At 43.0% G+C, this 23,018-nt stretch overlaps 1 protein-coding gene across 4 annotated transcripts in view; it reads right to left on the reverse strand.

Moving 5' to 3' along the window:
- Window positions 1-23,018, reverse strand: part of klf12b (Kruppel like factor 12b) — a 33,679-nt gene that overhangs the window by 1,282 nt on the left and 9,379 nt on the right. For all 4 annotated transcript variants that reach the window (XM_034110686.2, XM_034110687.2, XM_034110688.2 and 1 more), the window contains exons 2-4: window positions 16,547-16,629; window positions 10,306-10,849; window positions 6,932-7,067 (exon numbers count right to left, since the gene is read on the reverse strand). In XM_034110686.2, coding sequence (XP_033966577.1) covers window positions 6,932-7,067; window positions 10,306-10,849; window positions 16,547-16,629 — 763 coding nt within the window. The remainder of the gene's footprint in view (window positions 1-6,931; window positions 7,068-10,305; window positions 10,850-16,546; window positions 16,630-23,018) is intronic.

The following is a 23,018-nucleotide window of genomic DNA, read 5'->3' on the forward strand; positions in this document are numbered from 1 at the left end:
CTTCCCCCAAACACCAGAGTTTGGAAGTAACTAAGTAAATGTACTCAAGTACTGTACTTAATAACATTTTAAAGATACTTGTTCTTTACTCGAGTATTTCCATGTTATGCTACTTTGTACTTCATCTTCATTGCAATTCAAAGGTAAATCATGTACTTGTCCTTATTTTCTACCTTAAGTTACTTTACAGATTTGGATTAATGGTAATGAAATATAATCAAGACTTAAATTAGACTTTAGTTACACCTGGAGTAACATCCAAAAACGACCCTGCAGTATACAAAGTAATTAAAACTAGATGCACCTTTACCAGCTTTGATAAACACTTTAATGCATCAATACTTACAAAATATATACATTATTCTGAAATGTACCAATTTGCATAACGATTACTTTTGGTGCTAATACTGTTACTTGAATAACATTTTGAATGCATGACTTCTACTTGTAACAGAGTATTTCTAGACTTTGGTACTCCTACTTTCACTCAAGTACAAGATCTGAGTACTTCTCCCATCCCCGCCAAACACTAACAGTAGGTAGGTGCAGTAAACGGCAAGGATGTATTCATGGTAAAAAATAACCCTGAGAAGAAGTGGAGCAGTATCTTTGCCAGCAGGTGGCAGTGCAGCACTGCTCCGCGGTAAACAGAGGAAGCAGATGAGGTAAGAAGGATGGTATTCGTATTGCCCGAACACTTCCATCAATCATAGGTGGAGGGATAACGGAGTTTTATCTCAATGTTGTTCAGCGAGGTTAATGACTACCGAGTTATATCTGCCATCAATACATTTAGGCATGACATTTCCTCTCCATTAACTAGTCAATATCAATGTTGATTATATCATTATCACTTTGGAATGTGTTTGTGTGCTTTTGCATGCAATACGTATACTGTACATGTAAGTGTTTGCAGTCTCATTGCTGTGGCAAATGTTTAGTGTGTGCATGTAACACTTCTCTAAATCACACACAGACATCCAGGAAGATAAAACAGAAGCTATGGATGTGGTAGATGGTCAGTAGTTCATGTCTCATGTTCATCAATGAGCATATTTTGCATGGGTGAAAACTCATGACTACTGCACACACACAACAAATAGGCAGGAAAGACACAAGAACATTTCTGTTTACTGGAAGGGAGGAGTAATATCTGCGGGATATATCTAACGGGGCTCTGTCAGCAGTGATGGAGCACAGTTGCTTTTCTTCCAGGTCTCAGAGACTCTGCTGTGAATATTGAAAAACGGATAAGAGGGTGAAGAGGAGGAAGAGGAAGGAGTGAGCGTACGAAAGGAAAAGCTTGGGCCGTGTCAGATTTGAGAGGAGCAGGGTCTGCCAGACAGGCCTGCAGTGAACTGTCTCCACCACACATAACCCACTTCCTGTCTCTCAGTGTTTCACCGAAGCACCATTCGTCAAATGCAGACTCAGATATAGATGCATGCAATCATGATACACACAGGCCAGACAAATACACAAAACGACAGAAAAACACATACATACAGATCACCCGTTGCTCTTGGCTTACTGCCAAACCGAAGCTGTACAGGAAATGAACACACGGGACAGATATGAAGTGGACTCTCTCCCTATTGCTTCAACCCCCCCCCCCCCCCCCCCCCCTCACTGTGTCTGAGTTCAGAAAATATCTCACTGAACACGTAAAAAAGTATATCCATAAAGTTTAAAGTATACAGTTTTAATTAGAAATGATTGATGAGAGTACCGGGCCATCCACTAATTTAACAGAGAAATGCAGACACGCATTTAAAATCTAAGGCAGTGCTTCTCAAACTTTGTTCAGTAATGTACCCCCTTTGAAACATTTTCTCAGCCAAGTACCCCCTGACCGATCCCGAACATTTTTGATCGAAAAAGCCTATATAAATAATTACAATATAGTGATGTTCTCTCAGTGTGTGATGTATTAACTCCTTCGTGGTATGCATTACAACAAACTAAGGATATTTTCATTTTATGCATGAAAAAAAACAACATAACACTTTTATAAAACACATTTTTCCAAGGAGTCTTTCCATTTAAGTAATATGTTTAATTGTGTTTTCTATTTAACTTATTTTACTAAGATTATTTTTTTAATTAACTTTTTTTTATTTTATTTTTTTATCTCACGTACCCCCTGCAGTACCCCAACGTACCCCCAGGGGTCCGCGTACCCCCATTTGAGAATCACTGATCTAAGGTAGTGTGTGTGTGTGTGTGTGTGTGTGTGTGTGTGTGTGTGTGTGTGTGTGTGTGTGTGTGTGTGTGTGTGTGTGTGTGTGTGTGTGTGTGTGTGTGTGTGTGTGTGTGTGTGTGTGTGTGTGTGTGTGTGTGTGTGTGTGTGTGTGTGTGTGTGTGTGTGTGTGTGTGTGTGTGTGTGTGTGTGTGTGTGTGTGTGTGTGTGTGTGTGTGTGTGTGTGTGTGTGTGTGTGTGTGTGTGTGTGTGTGTGTGTGGAGACCGGTGGAGACAGGCTTTATAGAGGAAACTCTATACTCAGACATCTAGCAGATGAGGTGGATGTTTACATTCTGACTTCATCCATGACGTAACTCCATGATTATGACGTAAATTATTGAGATCCGAGTACAACAAGTTCTAAAATCAGAGACTCATTATTCATCACTAACCAATTGATTTAACATGCAACAACTGTTTATCCTCTTCTGGTGACAATCATGTTGTCGTCACTGCTCCATTTGAAGAGGTTGGTGAAAGAATTCATTTTGGGTATTAATAGAATTTTCCCACTGAGACATTACCAAAAAAACCGAGGTAATCAGTTATACTTCCAAATCCACGTTTATGAAATGAAACTTCCTCACAACTGAAAGGTACCTGAATTAAATGAGTGAACATTAAAAAATGTAATAAAATCAATAATATTTCCTTCTGAGCCACAAAGGCATTGTATCACTCCAAACTGCAAACCTGGGTTTTCAATTATAAGTCAAACAACATTTTGGATAAACTGGTATGGCATTATTCAGCATTATCTTTACATACAAGGCTGCAAATAACTAATAAGATATCTGGCTAATAAATCAACAATGAAAACAATGTTTGCTAAAGCCCTAAAGCGAGCATCAAATAAAAGATAATGTTTTGGAGAAAAAAAAGTTTTTAACTGCAGTTTATGGATGTTCATGCTTCTCTTCGCGTTGAGAAAGTTGCGCCACAAGTTCCACAACTGGTCTGTTATGATTAATTTCTAAAAGATGCTACTATTAGTGTTAAGTTGACATTTATATAAGTGTGCTAATGCAAATGTCAAAGATCAACTTGCTCATAATTAATGAACTGGTGCATTTAAAACATATCAGCCAATAGAGATGCACTCGTTCACATTTAAAGGTAAAAGTATCGTTATTATAACCTGAAGGATTATAGGTTGTAGTTTGATGTTGGGATGGGCTGAGTAAATGTCCTAATTTAGGAAACAAAAAGGAGGGGAAATCTATAGAAAACAATAAAGTTTCTGAGTAATGTGTAGTCCTATTTATACGAATAAACAATACGTATTTATGTTTTTACTGACACAACTTAGGCAATATGTCTTGTAGCGGTTTTTTGAGAATCGATTCGTTGTATTTCCTCATGTGAGCCCAGCGGCAGACTCACCCTGCCTTGAACTCTGTGTCACAGCGGCATCACGGCTGTGTGAATGTGTCCGTTTGTGTGTCCCAAAGCAGCCGCGAGAAATAGGAAGTACAGCTGAGAACGATTTCAGACAGAGCTGACCTCTGTTTTCGCTCCTTTGTTTCCCCTTTTTTTTCTCCACGTCTTCATCCGCTGCTCTCAACGAGTGAAAACGAGAGAGGGACTGCGTGTCACCTGCAGCAGGGGTTTCCCACAATGCACAACACAATACATATTTTTTCAACTCCTCATAGGAAACAGGGTCAAAACAACAGACCGTGTAAACACAGCAACGGTGCGACGTGGTCTTTAAACGGACCTAGAGCAAAAGTGGACGTATCGAGAAAACAGGAAGGGATGTGTGTGTGTGTGTGTGTGTGTGTGTGTGTGTGTGTGTGTGTGTGTGTGTGTGTGTGTGTGTGTGTGTGTGTGTGTGTGTGTGTGTGTGTGTGTGTGTGTGTGTGTGTGTGTGTGTGTGTGTGTGTGTGTGTGTGTGTGTGTGTGTGTGTGTGTGTGTGTGTGTGTGTGTGTGTGTGTGTGTGTGTGTGTGTGTGTGTGTGTGCGTGCGTGTGCGTGCGTGTGTCAAACTGGAAGACTGCCCACTGGGCATTCCTGTACCTGTCCGAGGACACTACCACTAGCCTATCCCCCCCCCCTTCCTCCACCTGCTCTGCTCCATGGCCTCTGGGTCCTTGGGGACAAGCCAGACTTCAGCAGAGCAAACCCTTCCAACACAAGCCCCTAAAACCAAATACACACACACACACCTACACTCCCTCTCCTGTCTTCCTCTCTTTCACTCGTGCTCTCCCACAATAGCCTATCCACCCGTCCCCAGGGAAACACATTAATATGGAGGAGGCTGTCCAAGAAGCACATGACACACACACTCTCCCTCTATCTCACTCTCTCCTTTCACTCATTTATTTATATATGGATACCTGGATTGGAGGCTGTAGGCACTCCCATCCTCCGCCCTAACACTTCTCTACTCAGATGCTCTCTGGCTGACTGCTTTTTAAATGTGGATACTCAATTACATAAAGCAAATCTTTCCTCATTGGGATTTAACCTTTTTTCTTTTTTTAATACAGCAGAAAAATGGACTGATATGTTTCAAAGAAGTGATTCTGTTGCACTGCAGATATCCATAAAGTGCATGTGTGTGTCAATACAGAATGCACATTCTTCCTCTATGGAAGCGTGTAACTCAAGAAGACTACAGACTGCTTTGTTTTCCCCAGACAAACATGCAAGTCTGTGTTCCTGTTGACAATGGCTGACCTCCTTCTGGAACCAGCTGTTCTGTCCACTGTGCAGAAACATGTGATTGTGCGTGCATACAGTACAAAAACACATACACTGGAGGATTACTAGTTACGGACGTGCGTACATACTTTTTCTACACAACACAGTCCGCACTTTGCAAACAGAGAAGTGAGTGTGTGGGCAGGCCCTGGCAGGGCATTGCTAAGCCTGGCTGGTGATTTCTCACCATAGTGAAAGCTTGGGCAGTGAAACATGGGTCCTGCCAACCTCTGTTCTTCTCTGACCACCCGGTGCCCACGTGTGGCACTCAGGGGCATGCCTGTCCCTTTCAATAACCTGCATTGTCCTCCTGTGTGTGTGTGTGTGTGTGTGTGTGTGTGTGTGTGTGTGTGTGTGTGTGTGTGTGTGTGTGTGTGTGTGTGTGTGTGTGTGTGTGTGTGTGTGTGTGTGTGTGTGTGTGTGTGTGTGTGTGTGTGTGTGTGTGTGTGTGTGTGTGTGTGTGTGTGTGTGTGTGTGTGTGTGTGTGTGTGTGTGTGTGTGTGTGTTGTGTGTGTGTGTGTGTGTGTGTGTGTGTGTGTGTGTGTGTGTGTGTGTGTGTGTGTGTGTGTGTGTGTGTGTGTGTGTGTGTGTGTGTGTGTGTGTGTGTCTCTGCGTGTCTCTGCGTGTGTATCCTCCCTGAAACATGGCAACCTCGACTTGTACCACTGAACGAACACAGCCAGAGAACGAATCTTCACCACAATGTGTTGCACAGTGCCACCACAATTACTCATTTAGTTTCATGACTGTAGAAGTTCACAAAGCCAGCAATGCTCTGTAAACAACACAATGTCTTGTTACAATGTCAACCCCATAAGCTGGAATGCTACATCCAAAAAACACAGCCGTCAGCCTCAGCCTTGTTAATGTTGCTACATCATAAGCAGGATTTCCACAGGAGTCTCTGAATAGTTTCCTTACAGTTAGTCTAAATAAAAAGTCCAATGGGCACTAGCTTGAGTCTGGCCAGGCTGCTGGCTACGACTGTTCTGAGTTTATGGGCAGAAGGGGAGGAGGGCAAGGCCGAGCCAAGTGTCTTATTTCCTGTTTCTGATCAGGATTCTGTGAGCTGTCATCCACTGGAGAGGCAAGACTTTACAGTCAACACAGATGGACTGGCACCGCAGGAGTTGTGATGTCTGGGCTTAAAGTATATCTGAGCCTTATGCATACAGGCATATAGATGCACTCCCACGCAGATACATCCAAATGTGGAAGGGCAGCCACAAAGCACTCAGAAATGCACAATGCTGGGTTTTATACTGGGTTTATATATAAATGCTATCATACAAGGGGACTGACAATGAGCACTGCCAGGGGAAATATTTGAAACCTTTGTCCTGTGAACTCCGTAATGCCAGAGCTCTGATTATTTTACTTTATGCTCATTGTACTTTTAAAATGTGTAGGGTTTATACAAACTGTCGAAAACTTGTATGCTGTTACACGTATTGTACAATCCCTCTTAAAAAGGTCATAATTTCTTTAAATTAGACATGTTGCTAATATTTTAGAAACAAAACAGCTCGATAAACTTGAAAGTGTTTTTAAAAATACATTTAATAACTATTAAAATGCGAGCAGTGGGATCTACTCCCTTTGGGGTGGGTTTATCCTATATAATTGATGAGCAATTTCAAGAAGCACTTATCTTATTAAATAACTAAATTGTGATTTTTGGGTGAGTGATCGAAGGAAAGTTAGTCTTAGTAAATGAAAAACTTTCTCCAACACTAAGAATACTTTAACAGCAGACCAAATTGAAACTCCTATAACACCAAACTTTACAGCTGCCAACAGTGAAGCGTGTTTGGATCAAGACCACACTTCCCAAACATCGTCCTGTGACAACATCGAACAGAAATAACTGCTCAAGACAGAGAGAGGATTTTTTTAGAGTTGTTAGGGTCAGTAGAAGAGAAAAAGTCAGTGTAGTGACTCGACATTTCCACACACAGGTGTACAGATCATGATACTCACTCTTGTACGGCGCGGGCTATAGACAGCGCAGTGGAGCCGGTCTCATTAACACTGTCCAAGGTCACGTTTGGCAGGTCGTCGTCGTCACTGTCACTCTTGATCTGCCTTGGCGACAGGCCGTTGTGGTCTGTGTGTGCTGTGAGGACAGGACACAGGCACAGGAGTCAGTGGGGGCAGTTGTTGGTTGAATGTGTGCATGTATGTGTGAGTGTGAATACAGAATGCCCAAGTGTAAAGTATGGGTGTCTGCTCTCTGTTCCCCTGCCGGTGCAACTGACAGGGAATCATATTCAAGACAATGACAAACTTTCACATAAAAGGCCTGAAGACAACACAAAAGTCTAAATCCACCCATTAACTGCTTGTTCTCTTCCTGGTTGTTAGCAAACTAGCTTCCTCCCTTCTTAGATTATTATCTTTTGCACAGTAACCAAGAAGAAAAACATGCACCATCACCACTTCTGAGCCTCTGAGCCAGTGAGTGCAGGGGTCTCTTGTCCCTTGAGCTGCATGACAAACTAACATCTACTCCACAAGTTGTGACAACTTCTCCCCTGGACAACTCATTGGATATATTGCCAGAGCCTGCAGCCGTTCTGTCCTCTCGGTCTCCATGGACACCGGCTGCGTACATTCTGGGTAGCTCAAGAGATGAATGTCAACAAATATATAAACCTGTCACAGACTACCTGTCAAATAAAAATGGCTGGATATCCACTGGATTGAACATTTTAACGTGTTCATTTTGAAAAATACAGAGGAATACACAACTTGGAAATAGTCTATGTTAAATATTGAATAACTCTTCATGGTTCTGATGTATTCATCACCAAAACCAAATATACATATTGTGATTCGCTTTCAGCTGAGATCTGTGACATCCCCTGTTACTGTACGCCTGATGCTTTTATAAAAGCTATTAGGACTTCCACCTCCTCTGCCCTCTGAGCCGAGACTGTGGTCATAATGGCCCATAATAAGGGTCTAGAGTTGGGAGCAGACATGGTGTTATTACTGGGGGAGGGGTTAATGCTGTAACTCTGCTGGAGCCTTTGCTTTAAAGGTTTCCAAACTGTTGTCGTAGACTAAGACATGCAGAGTGGTCACCAGCTCGCCTACCCTATGGAAAACCTGTAATTAACTAGAAGTGCTCCGTGTGTTAGAAAGGGGTATTTTGAGCGAGGGACACAAAAGGAGGAGTAGTGGAGAGGTGGGCAGAGCACCGGATTTCTTTCTTTCTCTCCTGTTGTTTCCAGTCAAGCCCTGTTTCCATGGCAACCTCCTGCCGGAGACAGGGAGACAGCAGTGAAAGGAAGGGTACCCGCCCTCTCTTATAGAGGATGGCCAACCTGAGTGTGTGTGTGTGTGTGTGTGTGTGTGTGTGTGTGTGTGTGTGTGTGTGTGTGTGTGTGTGTGTGTGTGTGTGTGTGTGTGTGTGTGTGTGTGTGTGTGTGTGTGTGTGTGTGTGTGTGTGTGTGTGTGTGTGTGTGTGTGTGTGTGTGTGTGTGTGTGTGTGTGTGTGTGTGTGTGTGTGTGTGTGTGTGTGTGTGTGTGTGTGTGTGTGTGTGTGTGTGTGTGTGTGTGTGTGTGTGTGTGTGTGTGTGTGTGTGTGTGTGTGTGTGTGTGTGTGAGAGAGTGGTAGTTATGTGTATATGTGAGTGCATGAAAGTGTTTTGTATCTGTGTTGAAAGCTTCAGTATGACTGCGACTTGCATCACTGCACATGATTGTTCAGTTTAAACCAAGTCAAACAAGGGAAATCTGGGCTGTTGACCTTCACACTAACTTCCTATTTGAGGGGAGTGCGCTTTAGATAAAGACTCTACCACTAAAACAATAGAGACACCTGAAAAGGAAAACGTTCATATAAAATGGAAACAGAAAAATCGACTTAAATTCAAACAACAATATAATGAATTGTAACACTTCGTTTGCATATTATCATTTGAATTTGAATGTGAAATCCTATGTCTCCTTACAGTAAGTCACATGAGTTACCAGAAATAGCTGGATGTTCTGTTTGTCTTCTGGTTGCGATGTGATTAAAAGTGACTGTATCCACCACACCCAACAGTCACACTCGTTCACCCCATTTCCTTTGTGCTTTGTGCTTTCGCTGCATGGTAGAGCTGTTGTTGGACTGTGTACATGTGTGCGTGCATGTGTTTGTGTAAGTGCCACCCATCTTCAATATCCATCCACACCCTCTTATGCAAGCCTTGTTTTTCCTGTCCGTCCTTCTTTCCTCTTCTCTCCCAGGGAGCCGACGCACAGTAAAACGCCCATCTCTAAGGGGACCACCACACCCATCCGACAAGTGTCTTTCTGACGACATAATCTAATTACACATGTTTGCTTGTTCGGTACATGCACCGGTGTGAGCTTACAAGTCTAAGTGTGTCCGTCCATCCTGCAGGGAATGTCAAGAAGCAACCTCTTTTTACGACCAACAGTTGGCCTGTGTGCGGCTCACAGAGTTGGACAGAAACACCTTCTGTAGGCTCACTCCCAGTGGTTGGCAGTAACACCACACCCCGAGAGAAAACCAATAACACAGTCGAGCCCAGGCCAGAGACGTCGAATACTGAAACTGTCCCGGATGTTTGCTTCTCCATAGAAAGAAAGTAAACAACTGGTGTGGAGCTGAACCAGAAGCTTTTAAAGACAGCCAAGATGGGGGAGCCTTTCAACCTGTTAACCTCATCTTCACTTTAAGAAGGGAACATTACTACTTGAGAGGCCACTTCTAAAAGAAAGCAAACGCACTCTCCTTTCACACAGTCATGCCCACTGTTGACATTAGACAGGAGGACATCTGGACAGACAAGTATACCAGCATAAACAGCTTGTCATTGGGATATATCAAGACTAAAAGCATAGGTATTTCATTCTTCATTGCCTCATGCCAGCATTACCTGCCTTTGTCATCCCTTGTTTTTGTCAAGGCATCCCAATGTGATCAGACATGGATCATGTTTTATTCCATTTATGAAAAGGTTTCCAAATATTCATGTCTTGAGGGTGTTCAATTAATTTGTGAAGGCTGTTAGTTACCTGTTAGTTACCCCCTGAGCAGGAAACTAATTGAGGTGTATTGTGATAAGTGAAACATAATCAACAATTTTCATATCGATGATTATTTTCTTGTCTTCTAATAAACTTCCTCACTAAGTGGAGAAACTGTCTATAAAACTTTGAGATAGGTCAGACAGGTTAAGTTGCCATTTAAATCAATATAATACAGAAGGCGCAAAGCATGCATTCTGATTCACAATGCATCATCATTTCCTTCACAGTGCTCGACTATCAGTGCTGAGAAGTAGCTGGAAATTATAGCTTTTCGAAGTGCGTGTGATGAAAATTCATGATCTCACCTTTGCCCTGTCTCTTCACCTCCTCCAGCAGAGGTAGCATGATGGCGTTGTTGAGTCTGGAGGGCGATCGAATGGCAGTGGTGTACATGAGGGGCAGCGACTGCACCACAACAGGGATGCGGTGAACATGGCTGACCAGCTTCCCTGCTCCCTGCAGGCTCAGAGGGCTGGATGGAGGCGGCGGCACAGAGTGCAGGATGTGCAAATACGGCTGACCTCTGACCCCGCTGCCGGGGGCGACCAGAGGGCCCGGCGTGAGCAGCGACGAGGCTGAGGTGATCACCGATGGAGACGAGGAGGAGGAGGATGACGACGATAAAGAAGACGGGGAGAAAGCGTATCTGAGAGGGGAAGACGATGAGGTGGTGCTAGGGGTGGTGGATAGAGAGGAGGGGCGGGGTTTGTTGATTGACAGGTCGACAGGCTCGGTCTGTGTGTGGAAGTGCAGGTCGTGAGCGAGCAGGTCTTCTGGAGGTTCGGGTTTAACTCTGCTGAGGAAGAAGGGGACGCCGTCCATCACAGAGTAAGGGCGCACTTTAGGTGACTGTGGGAGTAAAAAAGATTTTAACGTTAGATTTTTCCCCCAATCATTCATTTTTGTCATTTGAATGCCTTGAAAGTGCACTAGACTGCTACACACCACAGGGTATACATGTAAGTAACACTAACTGTCTACAATCAATTCATTCATGGCATAACATGTCATATTACTGTTGTAACAATTCTCTCTTTAATAAGTCAGGCCAGAAAGTGATATGTTCATGATTTCACTTGAATGATGATTATTTTTGTACAAGTATTGAGCTTCAGAAACCATAATGCTGCCTGCTAGTGATATGTTAGAAAGGTATGTGAAGTGACTTTTATTGAGGAAAGAGAAATGAATATCCTCATGTTCATTCAAACATTCAACTCCTTCTTGGTTAGCATGATGTCACTCACAGATGAAACGCAGGAGGAGTAGTGTCTCTCACACTCGCCTCCGCTCATCGTCTACTTTCTGTCTTTCTTTTCTCTTGGCGTGGGTTTCTCTATCTCTCTCCCTCCCTCTCCATCTCTTTCTGTTCCTCCTGTTTTCCATCACTCCCACAGAAAAAACAGCTCTCTTGGCTCCCCTTATATCTCTCCTAAATCTCCTTTGTGACGGTGGAAAAACATCATATGGGCTCAATTTCCTGACCGTCTCCCTGTCTCTCACTGATGGGCCTCCTAAGGCCAACGCTGGTGGCTCAGAGTATCCCTCAGCACATCGTTCACCTAACACCAAGCAGACTGAAACACAACCGCCCCATCTGTCTGCACAAGTTTCAGGAAACTGTTTACTTAGAAAAGATAATGAAAAACATAGACAGTAGAAAGACAACACTGTGCTACTTGTTGTCTTTTTCCAAACTCTTTCATATCATAATGGTTGTTGTCAAAATGAACCATTTAAGATGTGCTTGTGTAGATCTAGACTCACTATTTTATTTGGGAGGGGTGCTAGAGAGTGTGGTGTTGATCCTCACACTGGAGCCTTTCAGAGGCTGAGTCACAGCTTAGGCCATCAGGCAGCGAGTACATCCAGGACTTGTTACTAATCATACAGGAAAAGCTCATTAAACTAAAAGGGAACAACTTGAAACCACATAGCTGTAGCAGATATGAAAAATGTTCCACGGATTTTTTCATCCACACTTTTGTTTTTTGAGACTCACATTTCTTTCCGCTTATGTAATGCTGGCTGAGAGTGGATCTGTGGGGAATTACGAACCTTTCTGTGTGTCAGTGTGTTCGTTTATGTAGTAGCCTGCTATTTTTACTCCAGACTTGTATACTCGTTTTTGGCCTACAGGAAATGTTTCGACCCCATGAATCAAAAAGTGCTTCTCCCTTTGTAACTCCTCCTCAGTTGGAAAACAAACCCTACCACATGAAATATGCCCTCGGATGACATCTGGACATTTAGGGTTCAGCTCAGGGTCAGCCGTGTCAAGGTTAGAGTTCACAGTACATAATACCACCCACAAAGCTATTTGTTTTACATATCATGAGAACTTAAAGCGTCTTAAGTATCACAACTGAACAAAGCTAATTAACTCCAGTGTAAAACTTGGATGAGATGTTTATTTATGTTCGTGAGTCCACTGTGGACATTTCTTGTAGTACAGATCAGTCAGAGACAATTCTCTTAAGAAATTGACCATTTATAGGCTGTTATATTTGGTCTTTTTGAGGGAGCTCTCAAAAGATCCAACGAGAATTCTGCTGGGAGAACAACCCATCTTTTGTAAAAATAACTACATACATAACTATAACATAGCAAACACAACAACACTAAAATATTCAACACAGGAGGACTATGCAGCTGCAAATGGCTATACTTTTACACATATCTGCCCAGTTACCATCCAGCTATTAAAGTCCAAACATATTTTACAGGAGCAACTGATAGTAAAGCATGACTCAAATCAGCTGATGCAAGCTCTACTTTTTACTCCGCCTAAATGTCTTCATTGTTGCAATTGTTTCGACTTGCTTTGGCTACACATAATGCTACTATATCCCTGTGGTGATTGTTAGGTTACGAGTCCGATGGGTGGAGAACCATGTGACATGGAGTTTTCAGAGAAAGAAAATAATTGTTCTCATTTTTTTTCTCAAATATGCAAATATGCTCAAGGATTCTAAGCAACATTATTTAAGTCACTGCTGACGGGGTTTTGTAGCAGTCAGTGACACTATACTCCATGTCCCCCAACAAAATCCTCTGATCAATGGTTTGTAAACATAAAATATAACAGTAAAATTATGGGTTAGTCTATTCCTTTATGAGCAAAAAATCCCTCCCTTGGGCTATCTAATTGCTCATTTGATTTGTATTGCTAAATCTGCTAGCTATCTATCTTTAGTGTCAGTTCCATAGCTTTACCTAAAGAAATATTTCAAAAGAGATATCACTTAATTAAAAATAATATGCACGTTGTGATGTCAAATGTGGCTCTCCATCTTATGCATCAACTCAACATGTAGCCTTTCGTGACAGACCCTCAGGCCATCATCCAGCTGCTTTAGCACGGGTCTCTGTGCATGTTCCTTATAGGATGTGAGTGTCACGGACCGCCTGGAGCTAAACTGCCTCAAGGCTTTGAAGTCATTACATCTATTGAGGCTGATCTCAGTGTAGAAATCTTGTCTTTCGTACCAAGTGCTCTTAGAGTGTGTAGTTGGCTATGACATTCTGCAGGATTGCCAGTTCTCCCTATAACAGGAAAAAGAGGAACTGAAAAAAAGATATTTGTGCCAATCACAAGTGGAGTCTGAATGCTGGTTAGTACTATTTTAGGATTAACAAGAGATATGTTGTTGCAATCCTAAAATGTGATTGGCTAAGCCATGTTTGAAGCTATTCTGTTTAAAGTTTTGTGACAGCATCTTGCATGGTTTTAATGCTATAGTGGTGAACAAATCTGTCCACTGACAGAAAAATAACTGAAAACTGCTTCTGTGGTACTTCCTGCAACAGAAGGGGTCTCAGGACAACAGTTTCCATGATGACACACATACAAGTCAAAGCAATATCTTCTTGCTGTCACTGCTGGTAATAAGGCACACAGAAATGTGGCATACTGTACTATTGTAATGCAGCAAACAGTAGCTAAGAGGTGCAAAAACACATTATAGAATAACCCAACAGTGTCTTGCAGTTGTTATTATTGGCACCTAGGCCTACTTGATTGAGAAAAATTGAGTATAAAACATCAAGCGTGTGATGCAGTTGTTACTGAAGGTTAAAGGACATTATATTCTTATTTTTAGGTTCAAATGTTTATTTTGTGCCTCTACTGAGACATGTTTTCCTGCTTTAATGTTCAAAAAGGTCTTTATTTTTCTCATACTGCTACAGCACACCCCAGTCTGCTCTGATTGGTTAGCTGTTCAGCTCTGTTGTGATTGGTCAACCGCTTAGAGATGTCGCGCCTCTTAGCCATCACTTACAATGTTATGGAGCGTTAGCCAATAGCCACAATTTAGTCACCATCTGATAGCATTGATGGAAAAATGAAGACTAGGAGTAAGGCTGCTTGCTCCTGAAAATGCAACTACTTTACTGTAATGTTATCTTGTCACTCCAATGAAGCAGTGGAGACACATCGAAACATCAATTCTCTATTGTAGTTTATTTTGAGCAACACAGGCTGTGTTCAATTCATTTGAACAAATGTTATGTTAGTTTGATTCTTTCTTTGAAAAAGTGACAGCCCTAATACCCAACCAATAATAAGTGGCAAAGCACTCGAGAGGACTGCATTTAACTTTGTATTCGCATATAAAGGAATGTGCTATGTCATTATTCAAAAGTGTTGGGCTCACTTTGATTGTAGCCTTTCTGTTTGATGGAGTAGTTTATGACAACCTGTTCTACTTAAGCAAATCCTGTGTTGCTCCTGTGTAAAAAGGAGAACTGATGTGGAAAGGTCAAAACAACAGAGAGTATAGTGTTACAAAAAACAGAGATTTGATTTCGGTTCTCAGGAACATCTCAACCAGCCCAAATGGAAAACTGTAGCCGCCCCCTTCTCTCATTCTGACAGATACAAACACATGCACACACTCAAACCTACACATCCTCACACACGCTGACACACACATACAGATATGCTCGACCCGCCTGCCTCTGTCCTCATGCCATTGTCTTTATTAGGGGATACTGGTTAGCAGGGCAGATTTTCCAGCCTCTTGCTGGCGAATTGTCTAACAAGGCAGACCATTTCCAGCAAGCCCTTGGCCCCCCGCCACCCAAATGAAGACCACATTTCTGCAGCAGCCTAAACTGTCTGTCTGTGAGTCTGGAGTAAAGGGAAGCAAAGAGTGTTAGGGGAAGATTGGATCTCGGTGCACTTCAAAGCTGTGTGGGCTGCACTGCTCATATCCTGTCTGTGACTGACATCACTGCACGTATGGAGATAGACCTCAAAGCCCAGGTAATGGGTAGCATTTCGGGAGCACGGCTCTCAAACCCTTGAGCCACAGCTGAGAGCGGGACACCCAGAATGTGACCACCTGCTGCCTCTTGTCAAACCCTCAGACGTGGAGAGACAGATCTGATTCTTATCAATACAAAGCACCTACACAGCCAAACAATTCTCCACTGAGGAAACCTGATGGGCTATCAGCAGCTGGCATTTCCCTCATCCATCATCGGATTATGCTCTCCGTTTCGTCTCAACAGAAGAAAAAAAATGTTGCTCCTCTGCCACCGAATGCTCTTGGTGATATATTAGGAGGCAGGGAATTATTGATATGTTATGAATGGAAATCAATAATATCACAACACTAATTCATCATGACTACAAATATTAAGTGGCCTGCACACACTGCACACAGAGCTGTGGCAGCGACACAAAGCCCGTTGTAACCTAGCAACAGCTTCTCCATAACAAGACCACTTTATTTCTAGGTCTGTTGGACGAGAGAGCACTGGTACTGTATGTGGGCCCTTGAAACCTTGCATGAGGTGAATCCATTAGTGCTAACATGGTCAATTAGCAAAGTCCATTTGAACATAAAACTCGAAAATGACATAAAAATGGTGAATATTTAAGAAAATACATTCAAATACATAACATTTCTGGTTCATATTCGCATCGCACATACTTTTTGTGGTGACAGTTAACTCCCCCCTGTGATAAATGCACATTAAGATATAGACACAGAGGGGACAATGTTAAAGAGTAAAGGCATGCAGGCGTGTAGAAAAAAGCTTTGATAAGTGTTTGCCGAGAAAGAGTATTTTGTTGCATCTGTCTTGTGTGTGTGTGTGAGCAAGATAAATTAGTCATGTGTGTTTGTGAGAAGGAAGGGTCTGGGAGGATGCAGGGCAATTGAGAGACGTTAGGAGCAGGAACACACAGAGATGGATACGATTTAGATTTTCCCATGTGACCCTCCTCCCCGGAGCAGTGGCTACATCTGTGCAATCACCCCCAGCCAGCACGGACTCCCTGCTGGCCCCCGTCACCTCCCCGAACCCCCCCCCCCCCCATGCATTCCTGCTCCAGCTGTGGCTCTCCTCCTCTTCTCCTCTTCCTGCTTACTACCATGCTCTCCGACCACTCCTCTTAGCCCCCACACTCACTCTCTCACTCACTCACTTAGGCCTGGGAGTAATTATGAACCCATTGCCAGGAGGAGGAAAGACGGAAAGGAAAGCAGGAAAAGGGAAAAAAAAGAATTGTCTGGAAAACAACTGCTCTCTTACCCCTTGTTCCGAGTCCAGGGGCTCAGATTTGACTCGCACTGCAGGCATTCCGTCAAGCATTAACATCCTGTTTCTTAGGCTGCCTGCAAAAAGGAAACAGAGGAGGTGTAAGACGGGTGTTTTAGCATGACTAAGCAGGTCCCACACTCAGTTATTCACACATGGACATCTATGATGTTGTGCCTACACCCACGGAGAGAAAACCACATTTTAAATAGACACAATTCATATTTCAAAAACCATCAGAAGCTGATGGGAAAAACATGCTCACGAACTGTGTAAACTTAGTCAATGCACAGCATGATTCAGTCTTCTCCGTAACAACAACAATTCAATTGCCTGGTGGGCTGCAGCAGGACTAATAACACTTTATAATGCTGTCTATTTATAACGCTGACTAAAATCCTCTTAACACTTCAGTGGATTACAAATATTTGCTTTGATATATAGTTACTCAACAGCACAGCTACACAACATGTTCTCCTTAACCACTGACGTAAAAAACAATAATTGATACTTGGAACTAAAAACGTTTACCCCAGGGATTATATATTTCTTTGGAGGACTACATTTACATACATGCAAACACACACAAAACACACTTATTGGTACATCTATACATCCATCCTTCCCTCTGCAACCTCTGAACACTGTGCCTATGCAAAGGAGGCAGCAGTGCCCGTCTCCTCAGCTCCGTGCTGTGGCTTTAAGAGGGATACTCGGATGGAGCCAATGACAACAATGCATGTTCCGTATCCCTCAGTCGGGGCCGACCAGAGGTAACCTTTTCTCTTATTAATTTAGCAGCAGTACATGGAGGAATGTAAGCAAGGCAAATAGTCTCTAAACATCTCTATTACTCTGCACTGCTGGCACCAGCAGCAGGATGTGTGGCCCAATCCTGGAAACTAGCAGCACCACAGCCACCATGACCATTGTTGTGCGGGGAGAAAAAAAATCACAAATTACTCTTTTTCCATCAAACTGTACTAACCATCTGAGTATCCGTGAGGTCTGGTGAATCATCATGATTTTTCATCCACGCAAGATAGAGAAAACATTTTTTCTTTTGTGATTTTAATAATAAAACTGTCACCAGACTAAGGGACAGTTTCATCCCACAGGCCATAAGACACATGAACTTTTGAAAAAACATCCATAACATTAATCTGTTTGCAACTTATATATATATCAATATTCCAATTACTTTTATATAGACTATTCCGCACTATTTCTATTATATTTTATTTACTTGCACTATTTTATCTGTTTTATTGTATTGCACTGTTGGAGGAGCCTTTGACCTAAGGTTTTCATTGGCATCACTACACTGTAGCTATGTACAAATGACAATAAAAGCCTTGAATCCTAATTGCATGAAAACAATTATTTAAAATCACATATTGTTCCACTACCTCGATTCTCAAGCAAAAGGCTAATCCTGACTGTTTGTGTGCGAGGGAGGCAGAGAAAGAGGGAGGATTTACTCTCTCAATCTGCAACCCCCCAGATCTCTCCTCTCAGGTCTAAGTCCCTCAGGTACCCTGGCTGTGCTGCTATTGTATTGTTGTCCAGGATGTCCTTCGGCTCCAGGTCTTGGTAGGCCCAGATAGTGTTGCCATAGTAACAGCTGGGGCGGGTGGAGCTGCAGCTTCAGTCCAGCCTCAAGCCATGTGGTGAGGAGAAGAAATGAGAGGAGGCAGAAAGTGAGGTTTGTTTTCCTCAAGATGACCATCATTCTGCCAGAGAAAAACTCTCCCTCTCAGAATTGTTTTAATGTTTTTACAAAAAGGAGTTTTCAGTTCAAATCAATATTTTTCTCACGGGGTGAATTTCACTTTGGCACAACATTCTTTTGGAGCCTCACAAAAAGTGTACCTCATTCAAACTTATTTCTTCTTTCTGCTTAATGTGCACACTCCCTTCAAATTCAATCACAACACGTCGACGTTGCACGCAGCGGCACATTCAGAATCGCTCATTTCTGAAAGTAACAACCTTTCCCAAGGTGTCCGTTTAATCCAGTGGTGTGTGATCACCTTCTTAAGGAACTGGCCTGCAGAAAGCCATTCATTGGAAATCAATGGCCATTGCACATATGTGCTTGTGACTGTAATGACCAAAGAGCTAACAGCAGAGAGAGACCTAACACTGAGTAATGAGCGCACAGAGGGGCTCCGCATGTCGAACAGGTCATGTCGAAACACTTCAACCAAAGTCATGTGTCAACTGCTTTTGTGTCCATGAAAGGAACATGTCTGCCAGTTAGTATTTCATGGTCTCAAATTAAAATGATATGGACAAAGATTTAGTTTGGTAATAAACCAATGTGTAATCTCTATCACTAAATGTGGTCTGCTGTCGGCAGGACCAGCGTGCTGTCCATCAGGAGCCTCTGTGTGTGGGATACGGAGAGAGGGAGGGGGTTAGAGGGAAACTGGGTAGATTAAGATCACCTTTCCATTTGCTGCACTCTGAAATGAAATGGCCATCCCAGGTGTGTGGGGGAGTTGGATGGAGAGAGGAGGGCAGTGGAGTGTTGAAGCATCTAATTTCTCTCTCCTGCCTGCCCTCCCATCCCCACCGAAATCCCTATAATGAAAAAAAACCAGGGTAAAGGGAGCAGGTGACAATTGGGGCTAGTTCTAACAGAAAATGTTTCCAAAATATACAAATGTCAGTGTCTGCTGCTCTTTCCGCTTTTCTGTGTGTGCTTATTGTGTGTGTGCAAATACATTTGAAAGTATGAACTGAAACTCCACGCCACATATATGACCTCGAGGTCCACAATCTCCAAGTTCCCTGATGGCTACCGTAGCTGTGCTGATGGAGACGATGGCACCTATCGAGAGAAGGATAGAGCCTGGGCAAACCAACCCTGAACAGACTGGATCAATTGACGAGGCAAAGCTCTCTCAAACAAATGTTGACCTCATACATGAGTGACATCATCCACACTGACACACACATGTTAAGATTGGTCCAAACACATGCGCCACATTAACTCAAAATATCTCAAAGGAAAACATGTAAAACATACCAGTCAGTGAGAGCATGTTTAACTTTATCTCAGCATATGCGACTGTGAATAAAGATACTGCATAACACAGCAAGACAGACATGTATGTAAAAGAGAAAGTTAAGCTTGAACAAACTCATAAAATCAGATTTAGTATCTGGCTGTGTACCATCTCAGCTTTCTGTCTCATCCCTCTCTCTCTCTTATGTGCACACACACACCCACAGCACACACCCTGACACACACTGTAACAGACGGGCCCCTCCAATGCTTTGTTCCCATGTCGAGCGCCCAGAGCAACTGGGTGCATCTGTGTCACAGAGGCTGGACCTGCTGCCACGGACTGGGATGGAAGAAGGATGGAAAAGGAAGAGGGGAAGTGAAGGGAGCAATGAATTATGGGAGAAACATGAGGAAGTGTTAGGGAAGGTGATAGCAAGAGAAGTGAGTGAGGGTGGGGGCTCTTGAAGAGCACATAGTTGCTGGCAGGAGCAGCGGTTAGGGAAACAACTAAGGGGAGTTGAAGAGGTTGAGGGGGGGAAGGGTGTTTAGTGGGGAGGAGGAGGAGGGGCGGGAGGCAGAGAAGCGAGAGAGGGTAGAGAGGGGATATGGACCGCCGCCAAGGCCCGGTCGAGCACAAAGCACACGGTGCAAGAATGCCAACAGACCCCCTCCCACCCGGTTCTCTAGCAAAAAGAAGAGAGGGGGAAAAAGGAAAGCTATAGAAGGAAACTGCAAGGAAATGCTTCAAAATGTTGAAAATCAGAAACGAATTACAGCGTCTAGTGCTGTGAGGGCAAGTGCTTTAAATGGACGGAGCTTTTGAAGATGTGAGATGAGCATTTCCTGTGTTTGGCCGGTGTGTCGTGCCGCTGGCCTCTTTGCTGCGGCTCACTTCCCTCTTCTGTGCCCCTGGACACCCCGATGTGACACATTGGCCTGATAACCAGCCTACTGCTAACTCACCAGCACACTCCTCCCCTTCCTCTCTTTGAACTCACTCAGTGAAGCAACTTTTAAAAAAGCACTGAAAGCTAACCACCTTCGCAACATGCGGAGAAATCCCTTGCTAAAAAAAGGTTGGGTGAGCGACACTTTGCAGACACTTGAAAATAAAAGTCTATAAATGAAACATTGATCGTGTTTGCTGTGTAGACACAATAGAGCCACAGCTCAATCACAGCTGATGTTCGATCTCAATCTGCTTCACGTTAAGCCGTGTGTGTGTTCATGACCTCATCTTGTTGGCCTCATTCTGTTCTCGAGAGCTCATTCAAATAGTTCCCTGCAGAGTTACTGCTTAAACGGTAACTGCAGGCAAATAACAGCGGCTAATAACGGCGAGTGGTCGACTACTCAAGACTTGAACCGTTAACCAATGGAGGTCAGTGCTGCCGTATAACGCCAAAAGGCATTAACTACATGTTACATGTCTGTGTTTAAGATATCTGTTTCACTGTAAAACAAAAAAATATTGTGCAGTAGAAAACTGCCTTTAAAAAAACAGTATTTAATGTTAATGGCGGTAGAAAGAATACAATTAACTTTTTCTGACCTTTTACCTGCTTTAACAAAAATCCTTTAGTAATTGATTTCTTTATACTGTATAATTAAGGCAGTGGCTAATTGTTAGTGTAAGAAAGTTGTTAGTAACTCAAAGTGGCCTAACCTACATGGCATTTTGGATTGTCGATATATACATACAGTTGCAAGAATGTGAACCCTTTGGATTCTCCACACATAGCGTTGTGTGTTCCTTCCAAACAACTCAACTTTGGTTTCATCTGTCCACAGAATATTTTGCCAGCACATCCAGGTGCTCTTTTGCAAACTTCAAACGTGCAGCAATGTTTTTTCTGGACAGCAGTGGCTTCCTCCGTGGTGTCCTCCCATGAACTCCATTCTTGTTCAGTGTTTTACGTATCGTAGATTCGTCAACAGAGATGTTAGCATGTGCCAGAGATTTCTTTAAGTCTCTAGCTGACACTCTAGGATTCTCCTTCACCTCATTGAGCATTCTGCGCTGTGCTCTTGCAGTCATCTTTACAGGACGGCCACTCCTAGGGAGAGTAGCAACAGTGCTGAACTTTCTCCATTTATAGACAATTTGTCTTACCGTGGACTGATGAACATCAAGGCTTTCAGAGATACTTCTGTAACCCTTTCCAGCTTTATGCAAGTCAACAATTCTTAATCGTAGGTCTTCTGAGAGCTCTTCTGAGCGAGGCATGGTTCACATCTGGCAATGCTTCTTAAGAATAGCAAATTCAAAACTGGTGTGTATTTTTTATAGGGCAGGGCAGCTTTAACCAACACCTCCAATCTCGTCTCATTGATTGGACTCCAGGTTGGCTGACTCCTGACTCCAATTAGCTCTTGGAGAAGTCTTTAGCCTAGGGGTTCACATGTTTCCACCCTGCACTGTGAATGTTTACGTGGTGTGTTCAATAAAAACATGAAAACATATCATTGTTTGTGTGGTATTAGTTTAAGCAGACTGTGTGTGTCTGTTGTTGTGACTCAGAACACATTTTATGACCAACTTATGCAGAAATCCAGGTAATTCCAAAGGGTTCACTTTTTCTTGCAACTGTATCCTTTTCATCATGGTCATCATCACCATCATTAGCGATGTTTTTCTCCTCACAAGATGTAAAGGGGAGTTACTCTTTAAGACTGGCAACTCCTACTTAGCGTATTATCTCTCTGTTCAGAAAACATCTTAAAATAAGCTCTAAAATTCCCTACATTTGAGTGCTTATATTCATTTACTTTTACAGGAATGTAGTATTGCATTTCTGCAAAGTGACATTTGATTGTGTATTTATTTAACCTTTGGTGACATCATTAGGTCTGATCTTCCCAGACACGACAAAACACCCCCCACAGCCACAGAAGACACATCACACATGTTTTTGCGGGCAGAGAGCTTCCTATGATGAGTTACCTGACCTTTATCTTCTGCTGGAGTTTCCCTGTAAGCCTTTCTAAACCGTGCATACCAGGTACAGTAAACAGTCATGATGCTATTTGTAAAGTCTGTGTAAGGTGGGGATGTGTGTTTCCCCTCAGACTTCACTCCTGGATATACTGAGATGGACATAGTCTTTTTTTCTCTCTAATAATTCCTGGCACTCCGTGAATGGTCTCAGAATTTCCATTTCATAAGCCGTATTTTCCTTGGCAGAAGCAGCGAGCGAAGTCTTTTGGATGCTTCTGGGACATTTCTGAACGGGGCTCAAGAGAGCAGAGTGCTGCTACCTCGCATGCTCATAGAAGCATGGACTTCTCTAACAAGCACAATGGCATCAAACCACCACAGCTACCCTTTGAAAAAAAGAGGAAAAAAGTTCCCTTTAGGGTTAAAATTAAAACCCCTTAGAGTGGCACTCAACTGATGCACTTTACCTCGAAACACCCTGCCCTTTTCCTCTGGGAATAAATCAGTTCCAC

The sequence above is a fragment of the Pseudochaenichthys georgianus genome, chromosome 21 (genome assembly GCF_902827115.2).
Source record: "Pseudochaenichthys georgianus chromosome 21, fPseGeo1.2, whole genome shotgun sequence".
NCBI classification, from domain to species: Eukaryota; Metazoa; Chordata; class Actinopteri; order Perciformes; family Channichthyidae; genus Pseudochaenichthys; species Pseudochaenichthys georgianus.